The 22,134-nt window shown below is 46.6% G+C and overlaps 1 protein-coding gene across 2 annotated transcripts in view; it reads left to right on the top strand.

Moving 5' to 3' along the window:
• SPTBN1 (spectrin beta, non-erythrocytic 1) overlaps positions 1-22,134 on the top strand; it is a 244,607-nt gene that overhangs the window by 67,375 nt on the left and 155,098 nt on the right. For both annotated transcript variants that reach the window (XM_082217182.1, XM_082217180.1), the window contains exon 2: positions 4,134-4,332. In XM_082217182.1, the coding sequence (XP_082073308.1) occupies positions 4,185-4,332 (148 nt within the window). In that variant the 5' untranslated portion in view covers positions 4,134-4,184. The remainder of the gene's footprint in view (positions 1-4,133; positions 4,333-22,134) is intronic.

The following is a 22,134-nucleotide window of genomic DNA, read 5'->3' as shown; positions in this document are numbered from 1 at the left end:
CACTGTAGTGCACAAGTGCCCCTCCAGAGGGCAATATTCAAAGAGCACTGGGGAACCATCATAGAAGGGAATGATAATAAGTATTGCCGGTCCAGTGTAAATCTACCACTAACCTGCTATTGTTGCATCAATGATGCAGAGAACCAGAAAATGGCTAGGAGGGGCCTTTTGCGTTTTCCCCATTGATTTGGCACCTCCTATGTAGGAATTGGACACGGGTGGTGCTGTGGGTTAAACCACAGAGCCTAGGACTTGCTGATCAGAAGGTCGGTGGTTCGAATCCCAACGACGGGGTGAGCTGCCATTGCTCGGTCCCTGCTCCTGCCAAGCTAGCAGTTCGAAAGCACGTCAAAGTGCAAGTAGATAAATAGGTACCGCTCCGGTGGGAAGGTAAACGGCGTTTCCATGCGCTGCTCTGGTTCGCCAGAAGCGGCTTAGTCATGCTGGCCACATGACCCGGAAGCTGTACGCCGGCTCCCTCAGCCAGTAAAGCGAGATGAGTGCCGCAACCCCAGAGTTGGCCATGACTGGACCCAATGGTCAGGGGTCCCTTTACCTTTTTATGTAGGAATTACGTTTGATAAGAATTTGTCGAACTGAGGTAACTAACCTGATTAATTCCAGCAAAAATGTATACGTTATTTGAATTGCACAATTAGTGCCGCACTCATAAAGATGAATAATAGAATCATAGAACTGCATTGGAAGGGAATCCGGGGGTCATTCAGTCCAATCCCCTGCAATGCCAGGAATCTCAACTAAAACATCTATGACAGATGGCCATCCAACTTCTGCTTAAAAACCTCCAAGGAAGGAGAGTCTACAACCTCCCAAGGGAGTCTGTCCCACTGCCAAACAGCTCTTACTGCCAGAAAGTTATTCCTGATGTTTAGTCAGAATCTCATTTCTTGTACAGTGGTACCTCGGGTTAAGAACTTAATTCATTCTGGAGGTCCATTCTTAACCTGAAACTGTTCTTAACCTGAAGCACCACTTTAGCTAATGGGGCCTCCCACTGCCGCTGTGCGATTTTTGTTCTCATCCTGAAGCAAAGTTCTTAGCCTGAGGTACTATTTCTGGGTTAGCGGAGTCTGTAACCTGAAGCGTCTGTAACATAGCTGTCAATGTTTCCTCTTTTTTAAAGGGAAATTCCCTTATTCCGAATAAGATTCCTCGCAAGAAAAGGGAAAAGTTGACAGCTATGGTCTGTAACCTGAAGCATCTGTAACCCGAGGTACCACTATGCAGTGGTATCTCTGGTTACGAACGCTTCTGGTTATGAACGCTTCAGGTTACGAGCTCCGCTAACCTGGAAGTAGCTGCTCCTGGTTGCGAACTTTGCCCCAGGATGTGAACGGAAATTGGGCACAGCAGGAGGCCCCATTAGCAAAAGCGCACCTTAGGATAAGAATGGTTTCAGCTTAAGAATGGACCTCCGGAACGAATTAAGTTCGTAACCAGAGGTACCACTGTGTTATGTACTGAGTTGAATAGGATCCAAAAGGCAGCAGTCTGATTGGTCCTAGAACAATAGGATTCAGAATGCAGCAGCCTGATTGGTCCTAGAACAATAGAGGCCAGAATGCAGCAGTCTGATTGGTCCACAGGAACTACCCAATCCAGCTCAGGGTAGAAGTGAATCCGCAATCTGATTGGCCTACAGGTGAATCCCGGAATTAGCCAATCTCGTGGGGCCCATTGTGTAAATAATGTATATAAAGCAGACATTCTGGGGGAACTTCCATTCCTCCTCACTACTATGAGCTGAATAAAGAGCATGAAATCCACTCTCAACTCCGAGTATATTTCACACTGTAACTTGAATCTCTTGGTATAAGAGTCCTACCCTCCAGAGCAGGAGAAAACAAGCTTGCCCCATCTTCCACGTGACAGTCCTTTAGATATTTGAAGAAATTTAACTCTGGTTTCCAGTCAAAATTCAATTGACTATAACAATGATGATCACAGTGCCTTGCCCAAATACCTCTATGCACCCAAAGGAAATCCCGCTAAGTCAATCCGCTTTGCACAGCAGAGCAATAGGTTCGTGAAATCACAGCGTTGCTCTAGCAACCTTCTTATCAGGTGGCTTAATCACACTTGCATAATCCTCTCGCATTGTGTCCCTTCTGTTTATCAGGCACATAATAACACAAAGCAGAGCGAAAGAGAACTGAGGCTGAAAGAACCCCTGAGGGGAAAAATATCAACCCACAAGTGTAAAATAAGGAACTGTATGTTTGGTGTTTTTTTTATTTAAAAAAAGCTGTTTTAAAAGAGCAACGTGTTTTGTCCTGTGTCATCACTCAAATAGATTTCTAGGTCAGGTGGACTGGGAGGCCCTAGATATTATTGCAAATTTTATAATACAGTTTCAAGCACTGTTCTGACAACCTCTGTGCAATATCCTAACCACAAATAAACAAGTTAGAGAGAGCCTCACAAAAACTCTCCAAAACTGCTTCAAAGAAAATGATGTAGATACATATAACAATCGCCCTCCTATGGGATGCAATGAAGCAGTCGCCAGAGGAGCTTGCACAAAAGAGAAAGTATCCCTTTAAAAACAAACCACCTCAAAAATCAGCATAATAAATAAAAGGGTTTGTTTTGCAAATAAGTGTTGGGGAAAAATAGAGGTAAAATGAGCTCTTATTCTATTATTATACGAAGAGCAAAGCAGATAGAAAAACAGAAAGGTTAAAATGTTTTTTGCAAGAGATAAATATTGCTTTCTACAGTGATCAAGGCAACCTTCCCCAATCCGGTTGTTTCTGGATGTTTTAGACTACAAGTCCCAGCAACCCTAGTATGCCTGCTGGGAATGATGGGAGCCGTAGCTCAAAGCAACCGGACCCTGCTAGGTTGGGGAAGGAAGGCTGCCTTAAGATGTCAACACAGATGTGGAATACCCATCCCACCAAAATGCTGTCTCACCTGGGAGTATCTTAATTTGTTTCATAGCCCGCGGTCCGTGCAGAGGAATTAAACATGTTTTGCTATGGCTGGCTTGAAAATAGAAAACAATTTCAACTGTCAGTAGGTGGCATCGGTTAGCTAGAGGAAAAGCACAACAGAGAGAGAGAGAGAGAGAGAGAGGAGAAGACTTTTAAGGGTTGTTGCATTGCCAGATTGCGAATATCAACACTCAGGGCAAACGTATGAAAATTCTGAGCTGAGGGGCCAGTTGCAGAAAAGTGGGTGTCAGAATAAAAGACAGAGGGGGTTTCATCAATACTTTTTATTTCTCTGTTTATTTAAAACGACCGTTAGCTGTTTTTCAGCCAGAGGGCTCAGAGGGTCTTACAGTACAGTAAAATAATAAAATCACAACGAGTTGAATCACAGCAGAGCAGCATAAAATGAAACAGCAACATAAAGCTGTATCTGTAGACTAAGCAGAATTTTATGCACATCTTAGACTCAAGTCCCTCTGAGTTGAATAGGCCTTACTCCCAGGTCAGTGAATCATAGAACTCTAGAGTTGGAAGGGACCACGAGGGTCATCTAGTCCAACCCCCTGCAATGCAGGAATCTTTCACCCAACAACCCTGAGATTAAGGGTCTCATGCTGTAGAGCTATCCCCGGATTGCAGCCTCAAATCGCCTAAAGAAATCAAATGGATGTTAATCTTTTGCTGGGAAGAGAACAAAGATGGTACCAGGTGAACCTCACTGGGGTAGAGATTTGAGAGATGTGGTGCCACAGCAGAAAAGGCCCTGTCTTCAAATGACCAAGCCCTTTGCTTCAGAAGGCTGACACATGAATCTCAACATCCAGACAGATTTGTGTCAGTCCTTCAACTGCTCTGGCCCCAAGCCATAGGACATGCCCCTCCAGATGTTATAGGTATACAGCCATCAACGACAGGCTTCCTCAACCTCGGCCCTCCAGATTTTTTTTGGCCTACAACTCCCATGATCCCTAGCTAGCAGGACCAGTGGTCAGGGATGATGGGAATTGTAGTCTCAAAACATCTGGAGGGCCGAGGTTGAGGAAGCCTGATCAACGAAGTCTACAACTTTGGCTGTGATCCTTTGCTTACTTACCTGGGAAGAAATCTTTAAAAACCAACAACTAAACACATCTCCCTCCCTCTCTCTTTTTTCTTTCTTTCATTCTTCCTCAACAGGAGAGTTTTTAAGGGGTAGCTGATGCAGAGGCTGGCTTAAAAAGATCCAAGATGACGACGACAGTAGCGACAGACTTTGACAACATTGAAATCCAACAGCAATACAGCGATGTCAACAACCGCTGGGATGTTGAAGAGTGGGACAACGAGAACAGTTCCGCACGGCTGTTTGAGAGGTCTCGCATCAAAGCTTTAGCAGGTAGGACTTTCACCTTTTCTACCATTGGTGCAATTATTCCGCTTGTGCTGTTTGTGTTCCTAGCACAAAGGTGGCCCTAAATAATAGCTTGTGGTCTACCCTCTGAATCCAGCTACAACTTTCAGGAAACAGAGCTGATCTCCATTTAACAGGAGTTTTCAGCATAACCACACCTATTGCCTCTTAGTGAAACAAACACCCAACGGGTTGCTTCAAACCATGATTTACAATTGGCGACCAAATCAGGACTGGAGACCCTTGTTTGAAGGTGGTTTGCAAGCCATAGTTTGAGCACCTTATGGTTGGGTGGCAACATCGAAATGAACAAACTACATGTTAATATCTTTCAGCCATCCTTTTTTTTTTAAAGAAACCTTTAAGGCAAGTTTAATGGATTTGATAGCTGCTTTAGAAATGATAAAGTAATAATAACGGTGAACTCTCCTATTTCAAGAATGACACGGTACTGCACTGATTATGCAATGTTTATAATTCTTCACAAACGATGGGGACAGGTATTCTGAAAGTTCAATTCCAGAACTTTTAATGAGGTGCTAATGTCACCAGAAAATGGATTAATGGTTGTGGTGCTTTGAATTTAGCTTTTCTATGGAGAACTATTTAGGAAGGTTTAGGAATTGAGTGGTTGATTGACTGCGGTCATCAGTAGAGGAAAACCTCGTTCTCAATTTCCACATTGCTTTGTCTAACTGTGAAGGGGGGGGGAATCAGGATCATGCCCAGTGGTCCTATCTTCTCCCTACCTCCCAGGTTTTCAGGAGAAAACCAGAAACGGGTTATTTCCTTGGGTTTCTGATAGTGTGGAAGAGTGTGTGTGTGTGTGTGAGAGAGAGAGAGAGAGAGAGAGAGAGAGAGATCAGCTGTAAGAGCATAGAATCCCTTTTACACCTTCCGCTGTGACCCTGCACCCCCTCCCCAAATTCACCCAGCTCCATATATGAGCTGGTCTTCACCTTTTCCCAGCTGTCAGTTAGGCCCTTATCCACACAGGTGTTTTCATCAGGGCCGGCCGACCCATGAGGAATGATGAGGCAACTGCCTCAGACAGCAGGATCTGCAGGGGCAGCAGATGTTGATGTCAAGCTCTCTTCTCAATCCAGACCAAAATATCTAGGGCTGGCTGGAGGATATGCAAGAAAGCAGCTGCATCAGCCTTTAGGCAGGTAGGCCGAGCAGCCTAAACAAAGCCCCGCTACACCTCAGGTCTCTTTGGAGCTTCCTCTGCCCTCACTGACATCCCCTTCGGGCTTCAGGGAGGGTCTCATCCTGAGCTACGAGGACTCTCCAGCTCTCTCCCACCATTTCCGGGTTCGAATTGAATTTTTTACTGATTTCTTGGCTTATATGCAGTTGCAGGAGAGTTGATCACATGTAAGTGTGTTGGGGGACGATGACGACACTTGTACTGGCATCCTGTGCCAACTGCCAAACTTGATGAAAATCTCTGTGTAGCCCACAGACCCCTGGGCACTTGTATCTTTTGAAGTCAACATTTATCACAGTGTCAGCAGCCCCTGTGTTTCGGTGCAAGCGCCCTTCTCAACTTCCGACCCTGGGTTGAAGCAATGTTTTGTCTAGTTCTTTTGCAGATGTGTGTCTAGAAAACTACTTAAGACGCATAAATCAGCTGCACGTTGTCAGAGTTTATAAACCCCTGTCTGCAAAGTCCAGTCGCTTTGTATCACGAGAGTTACGGTGCCAACAACATTCATTTCAGTGTCCCTACGGGAGCTAGAGGGCAACATAATTTTCCACCCTCGCGGCGTCATAATCTGTTATCTTGGCGGTGGTTACCCAGTTCTCAGACGGAATGGAAAAAAACCAAAGCCCAGAGCCTTGCACTTGTTCTGTGGCAGTCAAAAGCAGTTCTGAGGTTGTGTTCCTCAAAACCAGCAAACTTTTTCAGCAGGGGGCCGGTCCACTATCCCTCAGACCTTGTGGGGGGCTGGACCATATTTTGGGGGGAAAATATGAAGGAATTCCTACGCCCCACAAATAACACAGAGATGCATTTTAAATAAAAGGACACATGCTACTCATGTAAAAACACGCTGATTCCTGGACCATCCGTGGGCTGGATTTAGTAGGCGATTGGGCCGGATCCTGACCCCAGGCCTTAGTTTGCCTAAAGGTAAAGGGACCCCTGACCATTAGGTCCAGCCGTGGCCAACTCTGGCATTACGGTGCTCATCTCGCTTTATTGGCCGAGGGAGCCGGCGTACAGCTTCCGGGTCATGTGGCCAGCATGACTAAGCCGCTTCTGGCGAACCAGAGCAGTGCACGGAAACGCCGTTTACCTTCCTGCTGGAGCGGTACCTCTTTATCTACTTGCACTTTGACGTGCTTTCGAACTGCTAGGTTGGCAGGAGCAGGGACCGAGCAATGGGAGCTCACCCTGTTGTGGGGATTCGAACCACCGACCTTCTGATCAGCAAGTCCTAGGCTCTGTGGTTTAACCCACAGCACCACCTGCGTCCTTTTAGTTTGCCTACCCGTGCTCAAAACCATCACCGGGCAGATTCTGTTCCTGCCTGGAACATGCTACATATGGCCCAAGTATGTTTGTACACAGAGGCACACATAAATCCATATACACAAAACGTATACATATGCGTGCACACGAATGCGCACGTGCATATCTTCCTTTATACATAAGGCTGTCGTTCCATTGGAGGACCTGTGGTGCTACATCACAGTCCTGGATGTGCATGAAGAGATTGGGGTTGGGAAAGTGAAAAGCAAGCTTAGTGGTTTCATGGGGTGCAAAGGAGAAGGGCTAGGAGCTTAATGTGATAGGAATGGCAGGGGAGTTGCTGAGCAGAACTAGCAGAGGCACAGTCCTGTGTGTGTATGTGAACACAAATACATATCTCTGGGTTTTTCTTGGGGGGGGGAGGCGTGTCAGGAGGTTCTACACATGAGTAGGTATCTGGCAGAGACACATGCCTGACTGGCATGTTCTCCCCCTCCTGGTCATTCATTCGGGAGATTCAAAAGCTTTCTCCAGCCCGAACATCACAGCGACTGATACCAAGAGGCATCAGCACACCTCAGGATCAGCAGAGTATAGGCAGTCAGCATTTGGACTCAGTTGCGCAGCTTTTTGGCTAAACTACATTTATTTACATATATACACTCGGAGCATCGCGACTCACCTCCTTCCTCTTCAGCAGGCATCCCCAAACTTGGCCCTCCAGATGTTTTGGGACTACAATTCCCATCATCCCTGACCACTGGTTCTGTTAGCTAGGGATGGTGGGAGTTGTAGCCCCAAAACATCTGGAGGGCTGAGTTTGGGGATGCCTGCTCTTCAGCATCAGAGAGCAAAGAGAGAGAACAAAGGGACAAAAATCCTACATCACGGAAACACAGTAATAAAAAGATCCTGTCTCCGTCACTTCCCACAATGTGGAATGAAAATATGCACCGTCATGTGATATAAACAATCCCATGACTGCAACGCGGGAAAAGAATCCTAACTTGCATAGTCATTTCAATGCACTCTGCACTTGATTCCCCAAAATGCACGGTAGCACGCCGACATTCCTGACTTCTGAACCAAATGCCAAATGAGACATGCTGAAAGGCAGGACTATGCCAACTCAGAAAGTGCTGGAGATCCCCTGGGTTTCCTGCAAAAAGAGGAATCATGGAATTGTAGAGTCGGAAGGGACCCCCAACAGTTATCTAGTCCAACCCCCTGCGATGTGGGATTTCTCAGATAAAGCATCCATGGCAGATGGTCACCCTAGCTCTGCTTCAAAACCTCCACAACCTCCTGAGGGAGACTGCCGCTGTCAAAAAGCTCTCAGTCAGAAAGTTCTTCCTGGTGTTTTGTCGGAATCTCCTTTCTTGTAACTTGAAGCCCTGGGTTCGAGTCCTACCCTCTGGAGCAGGAGAAAACAAGCTTGCTCCCTCTTCCATGGGACAGCCCTTGAGATATTTGGAGATGGCCATGTCGATAACATGACACCGAGTCAATAGCTGCAACCACTGTGAGCCAGTGCGGTGTAGTGGTTCAGAGCGGTGGACTCGTAATCTGGGGAACCGGGTTCGCGTCTCCGCTCCTCCACATGCAGCTGCTGGGTGACCTTGGGCTAGTCACACTTCTCTGAAGTCTCTCAGCCCCACTCACCTCACAGAGTGTTTGTTGTGGGGGAGGAAGGGAAAGGAGAATGTTAGCTGCTTTGAGACTCCTTCGGGTAGTGATAAAGCGGGATATCAAATCCAAACTCTTCTTCTTCATAAAAACTACACACATTCTCTCTCTCTCTCTCTCTCTCTCTCTCTCTCTCCCACCTGCACCCACACCACCATTTGGCAAAGGGAAATAGACAACTCTTGTTGTTCTGATAGTCAGAGATGGGCTGGCATAGAAGCAAGCTGCTGCCACAGGGAATCCACAGAGTGCAACAGGTACCCTTGTGCTGTGCAGCAAAATCCTAACCTAACCTAGCCTTTTTGTTGTTGTTGTTCTGAGGGTGGGATGGGAATTTGCAAACTCCACCTCTGTGATTGACAGGCACTGTAGACTGGCTAGATCAAACTACCATCGAGCTTAGAAATGCACATGAATAAGCAGTAGATAAAAGGTAAAGGGACCCCTGACCATTAGGTCCAGTTGTGACCGACTCTGGGGTTGTGGCGCACATCTCACTTTATTGGCCAAGGGAGCTTCCAGGTCATGTGGCCAGCATGACTAAGCCACTTCTGGTGAACCAGAGCAGCGCACGGAAATGCTGTTTACCTTCCCGCCGGAGCGGTACCTATTTATCTACTTGCACTTTGAGGTGCTTTCAAACTGTTAGGTTGGCAGGAGCAGGGACCGAGCAACGGGAGCTCACCCTGTTGCGGGGATTCGAACCGCCTACCTGCTGATCGGCAAGTCCTAGGCTCTGTGGTTTAACCCACAGCGCCACCCGCATCCCTTGTAAGCAGTAGATAGATGCCTTAGATAGATGCATTTTATTTATCTAATCTCATTTGCATCCACCCCGAGGTGCTTAGGGCCAGCTCAAGATTTGTACCCAGGTCTCCCTGATCTGACTATGACACCCCGCTAGCTCCACCAGGGGTAGCCAACATGGTGCACTTCCAGATGTTTTGGGCTTCAACTCCCACAATCCTCTGCCATTGGCCATGCTGGCCAGGGCTGCTGGGAATTGGAGTCCAAAGCCCCTGGAGGGGGAACCACTTTGGCTGCAGCTGAACTACACACACCATGGACCAGTCTGGTCAGCACAATGGATTCCTCCTGTCTCTTGGATCAGTCTCCATCGCCGCTTCCTGACAGCACAAATCCAGGCTTGGGAAGAAGACTGGTGTAGCATGGACTAGCCTGGACACAAACAGTTCAAGCAGTCACCCAATGAAGCAATATTTTGGGGGGTACCCCTGGGGAAAAAATCGGGGAAGGGCTCATGCAACTACAGTGGTACCTCGGGTTACATACGCTTCAGGTCACAGACTCCGCTAACCCAGAAATAGTACCTTGGGTTAAGAACTTTGCTTCAGGATGAGAACAGAAATCGTGCAGCGGCGGCGGCACCATTAGCTAAAGTGGTGCTTCAGGTTAAGAACGGACCTCCAGAACGAATTAAGTACTTAACCCGAGGTACCACTGTATTACAACTGATCTAGATCAGTGTTTTTCAACCTTTTTTGGGCAAAGGCACACTTGTTTCATGAAAAAAATCACGAGGCACACCACCATTAGAAAATGTTAAAAAATTTAACTCTGTGCCTATATTGACTATATATAAACTTACCGGGCTGCTGACCTCCTCACCTCACGCTGCACCTGCGGCCTGGTCTGGATCTGGATGCGGTCTCTCTGCAGTGCCGACTCCTGCCGAGTCCTGGTCTCCGTCTGTCTCCTCTTGCTCCGGTCCTCCTGGTGACTCGAGTCGCGACGTCTGCTTCTCTCCGCTGCTGCGCACACTGTGCTCGGGCGGGAAGGAAGTCGGAAGATGATGTCCTACTGTGATAGGCCCAGGCTGGAGTCTGGAACAATCACGGCCCGGACATCAGAAAAGTGGAGGGTGTCCCCCTGAGGAGCACCAATCGGCGCCCCTGCTGGCCGAGGATGGGGTCAAAAACCCCACCCATACCCAGGACACAGTCCGGCGCCCGCCTAGTGGGCGAAAAATTGACTTTTTTAAAAAAAAAAAAATCTTTCAAATTTTTCCTACGGCACACCAGGCAACATCTCGCGGCACACTAGTGTGCCGCGGAACAGTGGTTGAAAAACACTGATCTAGATGATGCCTCTTCCTACAGATTTGAAAGAGGCATTTCTGTCTAGGCTCCTTAGGCACAGGACTGAACTTGCCCAGATGACCTAGATAGATTTCGATAAATTTCCCGGGAGGTTTTATTGGCGGTGTGGTCCCAGGAGCTTATGATCTGGGTTTTTGTTTTTGTTTTAGTCCAACTGGGAATGGTAGTGATTTTTGTTCCAACAATGTTAGCAGGTATCCCATCAGGAAGGCTCCATTGTATTTGGGTGCTGCTTCACACCCCAGGTGAGGGATGAATAATACACACGAAACAATCACTTAAGGGACATCTAATACAATGTGGGCAACTCAATTATTTAGCTTGTCTAAAAGAGGCACTCGTTTCAGTGCTTTGAGAAGCCTGCTGTAGATTTGATACAGCGCTAAATTTAGGTCTTCTCTATCCAGCTTTCTCCCCAGAATGTTTTATTTGGGAATGGGGAGGACATGAACTGCTAGGGATTTGTGAGGTTGCGGGGGGGGGGGGGAGAGAGAGAGAGAGAGAGAGAGAGTTTGATTCCGTTTACTTTACAAAGTAATATGTGAACCAAAACACAGCCATCCTTCTCTGTACATTTCTCTGTAACGTGTACAAAAATGCATATGCTGGGGTAAGGTGTGCATATCAGGGTGTTTATTAAAGGAAGTAACACCAAAAAAATGTGTTATATTGGGTGGAAACAATTTAAAAAATGTGTGCATTAGGCAAAGTTGCACTACAATTTGTAAAATTTGGGAAAAATTAGCACAAAAAGGTAACCCAGATGTATTTCTGGTGTGTTACAGAAGGTCTCAGGCAGGGGTCTGTGCTAGCCCTGCAATCGGGGTTACTTCAGCATGCATTGCCGATCTGCTACAAACAAAAGTCTTCTGCCGAACTATAATGCCTCCCACATTGTTTGTGGTATGTTCTGGGTTATGCTTCCCCTCCTATCTCACACACAATTGTAAGTGCAGTGAAACCATCTGCAAGATTTGATTCAGAAGGCTAGCGGCAGTGGAGGCAACCGAGGAGCAGATCCATGAAGGATGCCTGAAGGTTCTGTCAATTAGTAGGAGGAAACGTAGAACCCGAAGCACCTGGTTCACAGGTTACTCCTCAGTATATTTAGTCAATAGGGACTTGGGTGGTCCTGAGCCTCTTGGGCTTGCTGATCGGAAGGTCGGCGGTTCAAATCCCCGCAATGGGGTGAGCTCCCGTTGCTCGGTCCCAGCACCTGCCAACCTAGCAGTTCAAAAGCACACCAGTGCAAGTAGATAAATAGGTACCGCTGCAGCAGGAAGGTAAACGGCATTTCCGTGCGCTCTGGCACTCGTCACGGTCCTCCGTGCGCCAGTGGCAGTTTAGTCATGCTGGCCTCATGACCCGGAAAGCTCTCTGTGGACAAACGCCGGCTCCCTCAGCCTGAAAGCGAGATGAGTCCCGCACCCCCATAGTTGCCTTTTGACTGGACTTATCCAGGTAACGGGGTCCTTTACCTTTACCTTTTTATATTTAGTCAGCTGGAAGCCTCAGGGCTGCTCAAGCATCTATGGCCTCTTCCTCTCCAAGGAGATACTGCACTTACAGATGTTTTGATCAGGGCTACTGCTAATACCCTGGAGATGTCTGAGGCTGCTTTTAGCTCTTGACATAATCTGGCATTATTATGGTTATTGTTATTATTATATTTTGTATACCGCCCTATACCTGTAGATCTCAAGGCGGTTCACCTATTAATGGCAAATGCCATTACAGTGGTACCTCAGGTTACATACGCTTCAGGTTACATACGCTTCAGGTTACAGACTCCGCTAACCCAGAAATAGTGCTTCAGGTTAAGAACTTTGCTTCGGGATGAGAACAGGAATCGTGCTCCAGCGGCACAGTGGCAGCAGGAGGCCCCATTAGCTAAAGTGGTGCTTCAGGTTAAGAACAGTTTCAGGTTAAGTACGGACCTCCAGAACGAATTAAGTACCGGTACTTAAACTGAGGTACCACTGTAATATGATAGCAAGTCTAGTTAACAGACAATATTCCCCCCCCCCCATGAGCTGTGCACTGTCTTTACATCTTCAGGTGTAGCACAGTGCACCAATACCCACCCCGCAGAGCCAGTCCAGGACAATGATATCAAAAACCACAGAGAGGTTGAGAAGGCGATGATGATACTATACTATGCACAGCCAGCTGCTTGGGGATCAGATACAGAGAAGGGCAAGAATCTTGAACCTTTAGTGGCTGGGCATGGAGGAGGGGAAATCTCTTACTCTAGCCAGTCCTGTTTGGGGGTAAAGATCGAAGGAGTATTCATAGAATCATAGAGTTGGAAGAGACCACAAGGGCCATCGAGTCCAACCCCCTGCCAAGCAGGAAACACCATCAGAGCACTCCTGACATATGGTTGTCAAGCCTCTGCTTAAAGACCTCCAAAGCAGGAGACTCCACCACACTCCTTGGCAGCAAATTCCACTGTCAAACAGCTCTTACTGTCAGGAAGTTCTTCCTAATGTTTAGGTGGAATCTTCTTTCTTGTAGTTTGGATCCATTGCTCCGTGTCCGCTTCTCTGGAGCAGCAGAAAACAACCTTTCTCCCTCCTCTATGTGACATCCTTTTATATATTTGAACATGGCTATCATATCACCCCTTAACCTCCTCTTCTCCAGGCTAAACATGCCCTGCTCCCTTAGCCGTTCCTCATAAGGCATCGTTTCCAGGCCTTTGACCATTTTGGTTGCCCTCCTCTGGGCACGTTCCAGTTTGTCAGTGTCCTTCTTGAACTGTGGTGCCCAGAACTGGACACAGTACTCCAGGTGAGGCCTGACCAGAACAGAATACAGTGGCACTATTACTTCCCTGTGATGGGGACGGAGCCCTATGCCACCTCTGCTTTCTGTTGAAGGAGCTTGTTCTTGAGACTTGTGCTAAGCACACACTCTTTGTGTATGTGGCAATTAAAGAACGAGGTGCCGCCATCTTGCGCCAAACACAGCACTTTGGGTCTGAACTTGACGACGGCTTAGTGCGCATCTGCATTGGGTTACTCACACACAAGTTTCTGCATACAGTGGTACCTCGGGTTACATACACTTCAGGTTACAGACTCCACTAACCCAGAAATAGTACCTCGGGTTAAGAACTTTGCTTCAGGATGAGAACAGAAATCGTGCTCCGGCGGCACGGCAGCAGTAGGAGGCCCCATTAGCTAAAGTGGTGCTTCAGGTTAAGAACGGACCTCCGGAATGAATTAAGTACTTAACCCGAGGTACCATTGTACTTCTTATTCGACAAATTCCAGATTAGCTCACATAACTCCGGTAAGCCTTCCAAATTTCTGACTTTTACATGAAGTTTCCACCAGTAGGCCCACAGGAGTTCAAAAAAACTGGCCAGGCCAAATCTGGCCCCCTTGTTTCCTCACGCCCACACTCCCCTTGTCACTTGGCAGTCCCATATCATACATTCCTTCCAACATTTGACAGAGGAGAACAGGCACATTTTACTGGACGAGGAATCGGCCCAAACTGAAGCATAGGCTCAATCTGTCCCCTGCCAGTAGCCTATTCATTTGGCAGTGGGCTTGCAGTAAGCGGGGGGAAAGGTGTTCTCCATTTGGCTAGCAAAATAGAGCTTTGTCCGTTGCCACTAAACAAGTAGGTCAGAGTTAACAGAGGTACAAGAGATGTGAGCAATCTTACCTCCAGCAAGGTTTGGGAGTGGACAAGTGCGGTCGCTCAGTGCTTTTTTTCTGGGGTGACGCAGGGGTACACATACCCCTAAATATTATTTAAATCTAGGTTTGGCTTCATTGAGGGGCAGTATTTCAATATGTGCAGGAAAATAAGAGTACCCCTCAACATTTTTCAAAGAAAAAAAGCACTGGGGTCACCAACAAAATGGCGGTCTTCATGATTTTTCCTCACTCGTTTCCTCTTCATGATACCTTTGGGAGGGAGGTTGGGCTAAGAGAGAGATACTAGATGTGCAGAGGTAAACCAGCGATCTTCATGCTTGAATGAAGATTGCAAGCTGGGTTTTCCTGCTCCAGGGTCTGACAATCTAATCTAGGGATGGGGAAGTTGTGGTCCTCCATATGTTGCTGTACTGCAGCTCTGACCATTGGGCACACTGGCTGGAGCTGGAGCCAAACAAAATTTGGAGGTGCAGGTTCCCCACCCAGCTCTGGCTATGCGCCAGTCTGACTCTGCTTTTATTTTTTTAACCCTTAATGGCCAGTGTGTGTGTAAGAAGGAACACAGAAAGGGACATTATATGTTCCCTTGCACACATGTGCCAGCTCATGCAGGCTGCATAGCCTGATTTTGCATGGAGCGAATGTGCATAAAATGGATTTATAGTTTGTGTACGAAAGGAAACTGATGGATCGGTGGGTGAGAAAGGAGACAATCAGACATGGGGGACTGCTTGGGTCTAAATGGCACGAGGAGAGTAGACTTTTGAGCTCAATAATGGATGTTGTGAGTGGAACAGAGCACAAGCATGCAGCTGGCGGACAACTCTGGAAATTCTGAGGAGTGTGGCTGTTTTATTCCTCAGCTTCCAGAAATCCATTGGGAACTGAGAAAATGCACTTGAAAAAAAAAAATGAATCCAGGAGAATCTGGGAGATGCTGCCAACGATGAAATAAAATAAAATACGAAGCTGGATATTTCCATTGTATTTGTTAACCTCTGTTATGATCTGAGAAGTAGACATTGCTCTGCTCCTTCTGAGCTGTGGCAAGACCCTGCTGCAGGCCGTGGCTTTCAAGCAAACAAAGGAATGAACTTCATGCTTCCGTGATTTCAGCAGGGGACACGGTGAGCTGTCAGGCAGGGTCATGTGGTCAATGGGAGAAGCAGAGAACAGCTGAGAAACTGGGAAGCATTTAAACGCCGCCCCCATTGGTTGAAACCTGTGGCCGTCCAGATTTTGCTGAACATTCACTGCCAACATGGCTCAATGGTCAGGGATGATGGGACTTGTGGTTCAGCGTCAAAAGGAAAACAGCAGGTTAGCCACAACCTGATTTACCCCACACTGGCATAACCTAGCTTTGTGAAGAAGTTGACTGGCAGTTTTGTGTTGCACAGGAAGGTTTGAGAAGTGCGGTCTGCCGAGCCACTGTCCATAGCTGTCAAGCGTCCCTTATTTGGCGGGACAGTCCCTTATCCCAGTGCCATGTCCCGCTGCTGTCCCTTAAATAAGCTACTGAAGGTAATGGGGCCCTTTCTATGTCCAGCTGTCCTTTGTCAACAACAACTTGTTGCTGTTTTTGTGTTTTGAATATATGCTATATGGTAATTTATGGACCTAATAGGTATCTGAAGCCATTTGCACTCAACAAAATATGTATTTGGTCAAAGTAATTGTTGATCCCTTATTTTGGCTGCTGATCCCTTATTTTTGAGGCTGCTGGTCCCTTATTTTCAAATCTGTAAGTTGACAACTATGCCTCTGTCCCTCCAGTTACTCAGCCTTGGTGACCAGGAAATTTGGGAGGTGAAGTATCTTCATGGTTGGGACAACTGCTGCATGGAATTTGCACACACAGTGTGTGCCTTTGGACCCTTCCTGAAAAAATAGCGACTGCCCGGAAAAGCTCAACTGACACAGGGTTTTTTTAATGGGGAAAGCAGGTCCAGCCAACTAGTTTGATCTGGACAGACAAATTTAAAAATATATATAAAGTTTGCCGTTTTGGAGGAACCAAACTGCAAAAAAGAGGCTGTGCAAAGTAGGCACAGCAGCAAATGTTAGATACTTTGGGATGAAATGTTCTTCTCCGGCTCTGATTTTAAAAAGGGGTTCCCCTCCCCCTTCTGTTACTTTGCTGTTGCCGATCACATTTTGCAAGAGCTGCTGACAGATGTCAGTCATAAATGAAGTGCGCGTGTGCCGAGTGCGTTTCGAGAAGGGAATGTTCTGCCATCTTTGTTTGTGAGTGTTCGCCTTGCAAAGCTTGTGCTTTTATTGAGCAAAAGATTGTTCTATGAATCCCTCCCCCCCCCGCCCCGCTGCCGGCCGCCTGTGTGTTGCTTAGAAACTGTACCCAAGGATTGTAATTGCTAGCTGAGCCTGTTCCAAAATAAAATTAGGAGAGTGTCTTTTGGTTAATTCCAAACCCGCTTTAGCAAGAAGATTAACTGATGCAGCATTAATGGCTAGGAAACTGAGCTGTGAATCAGGGGCTTAATCCTGCCATCGCCATGATGAACCTACTAGGAGGCCTCTTAAGTAATCCATTCTCTCTCTCTCTTAGCCCTTTATCTATAACAGCAGGACAATGAAAGAGCGAGGCTGCATGCCATGCATTTAAAATACTATGATGGCACTTTAAGCAGCCATGGCTTTCCCACTTCAAATAATCCCGGGAACTGTAGTTTGTTAAGGGCGCTGAGAGTTGTCAGGAGACCGCCGTTCCCTTCTCAGAGCTACGATTCCCAGATTCCCCTGCGAAGATGGATAGATTTGATAAACCACTCTGAAAATTATACCTCTGTGAGTTCTCCCTTGTTTTCTTCCATCCTCGCCTTGCCCACCTGACACCTGAAGAGAATCATCTTCTTGTTAAATCACGGTGCCCATGACATGTAGATCAGGAAACCTAAATCCTTGTTTGCAATGCCAGTTTGTAAAAGGTAAAGGGACCCCTGACCGTTAGGTCCAGTCGTGACTCTGGGGTTGTGGCGCTCATCTCATTTTATTGGCCGAGGGAGCCGGCGTACATCTTCCGGGTCATGTGGCCAGCATGACGAAGCCACTTCTGGCGAACCAGAGCAGTGCACAAAAGCACTGTTTACCTTCCCGCCAGAGTGGTACCTATTTATCTACTTGCACTTTGATGTGCTTTCGAACTGCTAGGTTGGCAGGAGCAGGGACCGAGCAACGGGAGCTCACTCCATCGCAGGGATTCGAACCGCCAACCTTCTGATCAGCAAGTCCTAGGCTCTGTGGTTTAACCCACAGTGCCACCTGCGTGCCAGTTTGTAGGCCATTAAACCATTAAACCACAGTTTTGCAGTTGGGATGTCACGGGGAACTGCTTGACAAACAGGAAATCTGCCTGCAGATGGGAAGGGGGAAATGGAGACGGTGGAAGAAGAAATGTCCAAGCTCATAGAGCTTGTTCCCACTCCTAACAAACCATCCTTTTTTGGACTACGTATGTTCCTCAAGAATGAATCATAGAATCATAGAGTTGGAAGAGACCACAAGGGCCATCGAGTCCAACCCCCTGCCAAGCAGGAAACACCATCAGAGCACTCCTGACATATGGTTGTCAAGCCTCTGCTTAAAGACCTCCACAGTAGGAGACTCCACCACACTCCTTGGCAGCAAATTCTGCTGTCGAACAGCTCTTACTGTCAGGAAGTTCTTCCTAATGTTTAGGTGGAATCTTCTTTCTTGTAGTTTGGATTCATTGCTCCGTGTCCGCTTCTCTGGAGCAGCAGAAAACAACTTTTCTCCCTCCTCTATGTGACATCCTTTTATATATTTGAACATGGCTATCATATCACCCCTTAACCTCCTCTTCTCCAGGCTAAACATGCCCAGCTCCCTTAGCCGTTCCTCATAAGGCATCGTTTCCAGGCCTTTGACCATTTTGGTTGCCCTCCTCTGGACACGTTCCAGTTTGTCAGTGTCCTTCTTGAACTGTGGTGCCCAGAACTGGACACAGTACTCCAGGTGAGGTCTGACCAGAGCAGAATACAGTGGCACTATTACTTCCCTTGATCTAGATGCTATACTCCTATTGATGCAGCCCAGAATTGCATTGGCTTTTTTAGCTGTCGCGTCACACTGTTGGCTCATGTCAAGTTTGTGGTCAACCAAGACTCCTAGATCCTTTTCACATGTACTGCTCTCAAGCCAGGTGTCACCCATCTTGTATTTGTGCCTCTCATTTTTTTTGCCCAAGTGCAATACTTTACATTTCTCCCTGTTAAAATTCATCTTGTTTGTTTTGGCCCAGTTCTCTAATCTGTCAAGGTCGTTTTGAAGTGTGATCCTGTCCTCTGGGGTGTTAGCCACCCCTCCCAGTTTGGTGTCAATGAATTGGGCTTTATTTCCCCCCTTGGCCCTCAGCTTACTACCACAACAACAACTTTTTATACGGCCACAGACTTCATTAAGCCTCAGCTTGCCGGAAAAAAACACATGGCGAGGCCTCAATATTAATTGTTCACCACTATCCTGTCTCCTTTGCTCAAAGTTCAGTGGGTAACGTCACCTCTTCATAACAACAGAGCTGGAAAAATGTTTCAGATTCCTAGCTAACATCGTATCTTTTAAGAGCTTAGAATCCTGCTCCCATGTGCCAATGATATATAGAAGTGCAGAACAATATCGAAATACCTCAGTGCCTGGCCAGCCAAAGTACCTGGGATTTATCCAGCCTTTCGGCCTAGAAAACGTGCGGGCCGCATCTAAACAGTCGTCTAGCACTCTTGTACTAAGAGGCAATTCCCAAACCGCAAATATATATTTAAAAAAAAAAAAACCCACGTAGGAGGATTGGAGTGTTTTAGGAAATGTACATTTCATTCGTTTTGGCGCTCGGAGTAAGTTTGGAAGGGAGGGCTTTACATTTGGGGATTGAAAACATTTAGTTTATGCTTTCTTTAATCGGTCCCTTTCCTCCAATATTTCAAGCAGCATTAAGTATCATGTCGTTGCACACCTATGATGTAACTTTCAGCCTACTTTTCGCTGCTTGCTGCATCGTGTCTCCTAAACAGCCTCTTGGATTTTTGGAGTCCAACAGAGTGCTAGGCCCCAGACAACAACGTAGGGTTTGAAGACAAGGCCCCTGGAACCCTTGTCCCAAAGGCACCTAGGGATTTTGACTAGGGGGCTTGTTACAGGATGGCCCAGGGGGCCCAGCCCCCCAAGTCTTTCACGAGCATGCCCCAAATCTCCTTTGGGGAAGGGCTCAGTGATAGAGCATCTGGTCCTAGCATCTTCAGGTAGGAGAGAACCCCCCTCTGAAATCTTGGAGAGACACCGTCTATCAGTGTAGACAATACTGAGCTAGAAGGACCAATGGTCTGAGTTAGAATAATAGAATCAAATAATTGTAGAGGTGGAAGGGGCCCGCGAGGGTCATCTAGTCCAACACCCTGCAATGCAGGAATCTCAGCTAAATCATCCATGACTGGTGGCCATCCAACCTCTGCTTAGAAACCTCCAAGGAAGAAGATTCCACCATCTTCTGAGGGTATAAAGCAGCTTCCTCAATCATCCTTTGCTTGCTTCTTGTGTATTTCTTTTAAAATTTACTTTTCATATAGGTTGGTTTTCCCTCCAAAAGTTGGCCTCTATTTCCAGCTATACCTACAAATTAGCACATGTGCAAATTTAAATAACAATTTATGGTGTAGGCCTTTGCCCAAAACATTTTAAGGACCTATCGATGTCTCTGACTGAGCCTTCAACAGAAGCTAGATGCATGTATTCAACTATTTCTCCACAACCTTCAGGCTCACTGTTTTGTAAATATCCAGCCACAAGGAATTTCTGTGTGAAAGTTGGAGAATGTGGCTCGGAATCCCGAGAATGGCAGTTTTTCGTTTTTTATCTATAAAAAAAAGTTGCGAGGCCACATTGCTATTGTAGAACTGCCTTTCAAAGTATGAAGGCAAAGCATTCGGTCATGTCCAACACCTGGAAATATTTTAGAAGCCCGGATTTGTTTTTATTTTACTCCCAAAATCTATCTCCAAGTCCATTTAATGAGAATTTTTCTAAAGGGCTGAGCCGCATTTTTTACATTTAAGAACAAACATTGTATAATTAAACGACAATAGCTTTGGGCCGACAACAGTGAACACCCCCACAAATTGTACTTGGGGTTTCTCTAAATCCATCAAATTGTTTTGCAGATGATGTTAATCCCATGCCAAGCAGATTGAGCGGGTTCCTGCAGCCCTCAGACTTAACGGTATACTTTTTTAGTGTCACCCTGAAGACTAGAGAAATTATCCATTCCAGACTTGTGAGTCAAATACCTCAGGGCCCATAAGATCTCTTCAAATTGCTTAACTATCCCTAAGCACTCCTTGACAACGCTGGCACACAACTGGAGCCTTATATTATGGGAGTGGTGTGGTTGCTGCTTTCTGTGGCTCCATCAAGGGGTGCTCTGCTACTGCTTGAATGTGGAAACCAACCTGGGGGGGGGCGGGCAAGATCATGTTGGAAGATCTACTCACTTGCTAGATGCTGGATTATGGGCAAGGAGAGAGGCTGTGTGCACATTCGAAGCACATTATTTCCCTTCAAGAATTATAGGCACTGTCTTCTTCTTCTTTGGCGATCACTCACAGCCGAGTAAGATTGTCTTCCATAAACACGGTCTTAACAGTGAGTCTGTAAGTGACTGTGGAGGCCAATTCTGGATCCACACATCATTCCATAGTGGGAACATAGGTTTCTGGGCAGGAGTTGATCACGGTGTGGATTTGCCAAACATGCCTTCCTCTTAGCACGTTTCTCCCTTTTGTCCTGAGTTTGAGCGTCTTCAAAGTCCATGACACCTTTGGTAAAGGCTGGTCTCCAACTGTAGTGCTCGCAGGACAGTGTTTACCAGTTGTCGGTGTTCATACTACTTTTTTTTTTTTTAGATTTGCCTTGAGAGAGTCTTTGAACCTCTTTCATTGACCACCAGCATTACACTTTCCATAAGTTCGGAAGAGAGTAGTTGCTTTGGAAGACGATAATCAGGCATCCGCACATAACCAGTCCAATGAAGTTGATGTTGAAGAATCATTGCTCTGAATCTGTAGCTTACCAATGCCCTGCAACCCTGTAGCAACCCTACAATGCCCAGAAATCTGAGATGGAGAAATGTGCTTTGAATGTGCTTTAAAAGCATTGTATGTATGCATCCCTTGTCTTGTTCTTCCTCCATGATCTGGTCCGCCCTGTGTGATTCCATATCCCAACTTTTCTGGAGTGGTGGAGCAGCGACGATGATTGCAACTGTGCTTTTGTAATTTAAGAACGGAACCTTCGTTTTAAGGAACAGTTGAGTGCTGAGTTCCCCTCTATTCTATCTGTAAATGTTTAAGAGCTAAATGGCCCCAGGGAGTGGTAGCTATTCCCGATTAATTACTTGGGTGTGATCTTGAGTGTGTGCAGTCAATCTAGACAAAACTTCAGACTTTGCCAGATGTTTTGGACCACAACGCTTGCCAGTCTCATGGATGTTGTGGTTCAAAACAGCTGGAGGGCTCTAGGTCGATGAAGGCCAACAATTTTGGTAAGCCAAAATCTTTGATTCAGTCACCCCAGAATGGACAATCAAGTGCTTCCACTCTGGATCAGAATATATTAAAAAATTGTCCAGTAGCACGTTAGAGACCAACTAAGTTAGTTCTGGCTATAAGCTTTTGTGTGCATGCACACTTCTTCAGATACAGTACTTCAGACTCTGGATCAAGTTGCCTTATCTGGGTTCACACAACACACATATGCACACTTAAACCACTCCTCACACCCAATGGTTTCCTTGAAATTG

This window comes from Podarcis vaucheri (assembly GCF_965113315.1).
Source record: "Podarcis vaucheri genome assembly, chromosome: 3".
Lineage (NCBI taxonomy): Eukaryota > Metazoa > Chordata > Lepidosauria > Squamata > Lacertidae > Podarcis > Podarcis vaucheri.
Note: the sequence above shows the minus strand (reverse complement) of the source record. Positions and strands in the feature narration are given on the sequence as shown.